General features: G+C 42.9%; 1 protein-coding gene across 1 annotated transcript in view; it reads left to right on the forward strand.

The window, feature by feature from the left end:
• Nucleotides 1-2,017: 2,017 nt before the first annotated feature.
• Nucleotides 2,018-4,518, forward strand: part of LOC104273280 (rho GTPase-activating protein 32-like) — a gene marked incomplete at both ends in the record, with an annotated part of 7,321 nt that continues 4,820 nt past the window's right edge. Inside the window, 2 exon segments of the mRNA XM_009868552.1 lie at nucleotides 2,018-2,125; nucleotides 3,254-3,399. Coding sequence (XP_009866854.1) covers nucleotides 2,018-2,125; nucleotides 3,254-3,399 — 254 coding nt within the window.

Here is a 4,518-nt window from a genome sequence, read left to right on the forward strand (position 1 = left end):
AATAAATTCTCTTAGACTCTCTTATAATCTACTAGAATTTGTTCCAATCTCTTAGAATCTGTTCCAATCTGATAGAATCTCTTATTATCTAATAGATTCTCTGAGAATCTATTCAAATCTAATAGAATCTCTTAGGATCTAATAGATTCTCTTAGAATCTATTCCAATCTGATAGAACTTCATAATCTAATAGATTCTCTTCAAATTCTCTTAGAATCGGATAAATTCTCTTAGACTCTCTTATAATCTAATAGAATCTCTTATCATCTAATAGATTAAAATCTCATAGAATCTATTCAAATATATGCAGATCTAATCAATTCAAATCTAATGAAATCTATAGGAATCTAAGAAAAATCCATACAAATTCAAATCAATGCAAGATCATGCAAACGTATGCAGATGTATGTAAATTCATGTAAATGTATGCAGATTTATGTAAATATATATAGATGCATGCAAATAAGACAATGACATCTCTGAACTTCTCATAATGTATTAAGATGTATGTAAATTTATGCAAAGTTATGTAGATGTATGCAGATTTATGCATATATATTTAGATGTATTCAAACTTATTTAGATTTATTCGTTTGCATTCATATATGATCAATTGGAATCTATTAGAATCTATTCAGATCTATATAAATGTATTCAAATCTTAAAAGAATCTTAAAATCTATTCAAATCTAACACGCTCTCTTAGTATCTAACAGCTTATTCAAACTAAAGGAGTAGTCAGATCCATTCCAATCTAACAAACTCTCTTAGAATCTAATAGAATCTATTCAGATCTAACAGAATCTGTCCAAATCTTTCTATTAGATTCTAAACGATTCTAACACCTATTGCTCGCTGTTACCAGCTGCTGTCAGCTCCTGGTAATACCTAATGCTAATGGGCACTTGGCCTAGTAATTGGTTATTGGCACATTTGTTAATTTGCAGAACTGATTCTGGACCCAGTGGCACAGGCGGTCAGGTGTAACACATGAGGAAATTATTGGGGGATAGTGATAAACTATGCTCATTAGTCTTAACCATTATAATTAACCAATGCGTTAAGCTACAGTTGTATGTGACTTGAAGAGGACCTCTTCAGAAATAAAGTTATCTCCTTTGTCTAATTTTTCTCTGGTGCATTCTACCTTTTCCTAAAAAAAAATGACTCTTACTTTATGGGGATAATAAACTCATTTAAGTTGAAGATCATGATGCCTGGGGCGGGGACTGTTGGTCTAGAGATGAGGAAGCATGAGACACCTGAACCCAAACTGATGTAGATGGACTGTGCTGCTGCTGCTCTCCTCCTTTCCTGAGGTTTTTGCTTGAAAAAGGGCAAAAAAGCCGAAAACCACCACACTTTTCTGCAAGAAACATCCGTTTTCACTTCAGGCTGTGGCCCCAGCGTGAAATTCTGAGCTGCAGCACCCCACCATCTGCTCCCTCCCCCCCCTAAAAAAAAAACAACCCCAAAAAAAGACACACACACAAGCCAGGGCTGTTTGCCAACAGCAGCACCAAGGAGCATACATCAGCATTTCCATGACCACCTCGTGCTCCTGGCTGTACAGTAGTGTTTAATTTAAAAAAAACTCTTTAATGCTGTCACGTGTGGTGCAAAAGGTTTATTTCTGATGCACAGTGTTAGAGCAAAGCAGCCAAGTGATGAAGTCCCGTCGCGCTCTGCTTCTGCGTCCTGCTGTGGCCGTGGGGTTCGGGTTATTCTCACCCACCTCCGTGTTTGCTGGATCCAGCCCTGGAATGAGAGAGAAAAAACCTTAGACCAGCTTTTCTTTGAGCCTGGACAAACCAGGAAAGACTCCCCTCACCCCACCCTGATGTAATTATTTGCTAAAAACAACTTTACCAGCAGTCTTAGGGTACATAGTTCAACATTTATTTTTTTCCTGCGAGCTGTCAAGCCAAAAGAAAATAATGAACTGGGGTTTGTTTTGTAAACTGCAGCGTGGCTTTGCTCGTTGGTGCTGAACATTTGCCTATCTCCTGTTTTCCAGGACACTGGAGTTCCTAATGAGACACTTAGCTCGCCTAGCTGATTACTGCTCCATCACAAATATGCACACTAAGAACTTAGCAATCGTTTGGGCTCCAAACCTCCTAAGGTACCCTTTTCTTCTTTTTTTTTCTTTTATCTCCTCCATTTCAATACAAGATAAGTTTTTCCATTCTCCAGAAAATCATAACGTTGAGCAATCGAGATCCTCCTTTCTCCCATCCCTGGTAAAAATTCCTAATGGGAAGTCATTCAGAGCAGGGGCTCGAGGCAAGCTGGCAAAATCCTGATTTAGTGATGTAGAACAGCCCCGCTGTTGCCAGTAGAACCACCCAGAGAGAACCCCCCACTGTTATTCTGTCTCCCTACAACGCAAATTCCACCAACACCAGTTTGCTAGTGGCACGTAAGGATTCCCCCCACCCCCAGCCTTCCTTCCTAAAGGATCGTTTCCCCTCCCCTGGGTTCGTTGTCCTTGATCATCCAGGAAAATTTGTTCAGTGGCAACGCTGATTTCCCATCGCGTAAGTCTCTCGAGTCTGAGCTGACAGCTTCTGGCTGCAGAAATGCAAACTTAGGGAAATGATCTCGGATAAATCCGTCCCCGTAAATTTGTTTTGAAAGTATGTAATAGTTTAATATTAAAGATTTAATTTAAAAATATTGTCTTAAAGTAAAAGATACATTCAATTCACCCTGGCCTCTTATTCTATCACTTTCTGGACTGCCTTTGTTACCAACTGGAGAAATCCAAGTCGTAGGTTCCGCTGGGTGCTCTTTTCTCCTTTCTGGCAATTCACCCACAAGCAGTCAAGTGATCTCCTGTCTGAGTGTGGTTTTGTGGATCTTGGGGTACTTGCTGAGCAGGAGCAGCTGGAGACATTCCCTGCTAGAAGGAAAAAAAAACAAACACCAAAATCACATTAGAAGGCCACTTCATCCAACATCTCCAAATCAAACTGCTGCCATTCATGGTATCTGGAAATGAGTTAACAAAAAGCTCCCCGCTTGGTGTGTGTATCCTTTTCCCTTCTAGACCCAGCATCCCTTTTGCCATTTCACTAAGACTCAAACCTGAACTCAAAAATCTGGATATAAATCACTACGATCAGTAGTAGCACTTTAGGGAGATTTAATGTCTTGTCTGCCCTGAGCTCAACACAGGCTGAAGCGTTACCCGAAAGGAGCCCGTGTTCTTCTGGCTCTTTGTGTTTCATTTAATCTGCCTTTTCCTCAGGTCGAAGCAGATCGAGTCTGCCTGCTTCAGCGGAACGGCTGCCTTCATGGAGGTGCGGATCCAGTCGGTCGTTGTGGAATTCATCTTGAACCACGTAGACGTCCTCTTCAGTTCCAAACTCAGCTCAGTCATACGAGATGGGGCAGGTGCGTTGTCTTCCGCTGCTAGCTTTCAAAAAAAAGGTAGAAGACGATGGGTATCTGACACTTGAAATACATTTCTGCTGCAACAGATTTCCGGGGTTATGCTGTTAGAACCTGGAAAATACAGCCTGTTTTTAGCAATTGCTGTTGGTACCTTTCTTACAAGGCAAGGATGCTCTACAGAAGTGCACATCTTAATGTCTGGCTTCCGCTTCTATGTGCTGGCACTGAGAAATTAATCTTAAATCGTCGTCCCCACCCTGGAGCATTCAAACATCACTCAGCCTTGGAACCTACCCATTCCCTTGAGTGACTACTAAGCGTACCCGTTCCATTGCAAACGTGCAAGGAAAGAAAGGAAGAAAGTTTACTCTGGATGTTAGAGCGACCAACCTGGGTGCCACAAGCTGTTACCACTCCTCAGCAGCATTAAGTGTGCACCATCTGCTCCCGTAACCCGCCCTCCCGATGAAACGGCAGCGCAGCTACCACCACCTGTGGAACAGAGAGAGCTGTTTTCCCAGCCTGTTTGCTATTTACACAAACCCTGCCTCTCCTTCACGTAGCTGAGTTGCTCTAAGTCCAGCTTTTGTTCCTCCTAGGAGAGAATTTTAAGTCACTAGGAGCCAGAGGTTAGCTTGGCTGAACAGTAATAGCCCACAGCAGGCTGAGCTCTGCCAAGGGAAGATAAGTTGTGCTAAGAATCCGAGCCAAATGATTATCCGGGCTTAGAATGGGCCATGTAAATTCAGCTAATTGTTTAATGGCTTGGTCATTCGCATTCAGACTGGCGGGGAGAAGGCTCGGGCTGTTTCCCAGCGTAGCAGCTAAGTGCGGGAGCACAAGTTTCTCTGGTTTTGAGCGTGGCTGCTGCCTGCATCCACCCATAAGAGGCAAAAGTGAAAATCCCAACCCCAGACTTCACCCAGAACAGCGTTTACAGCTGACAACCACACACCAGCCCATGCCCCCTTTACACCAGAGCTGTGACGCTGAAGGGCTGGCTCCAGCCAGGGCGCTGAGGCGAGGACAAAATTCCCCCAACACCCCTTTAACTCGTGACAACCACCGCGTAAACCCTGGCACAGTGAGCACGGGTGAACACAAGACAGCTGCTCTTCC

Source organism: Apaloderma vittatum, unplaced genomic scaffold (genome assembly GCF_000703405.1).
Source record: "Apaloderma vittatum isolate BGI_N311 unplaced genomic scaffold, ASM70340v1 scaffold39444, whole genome shotgun sequence".
Lineage (NCBI taxonomy): Eukaryota > Metazoa > Chordata > Aves > Trogoniformes > Trogonidae > Apaloderma > Apaloderma vittatum.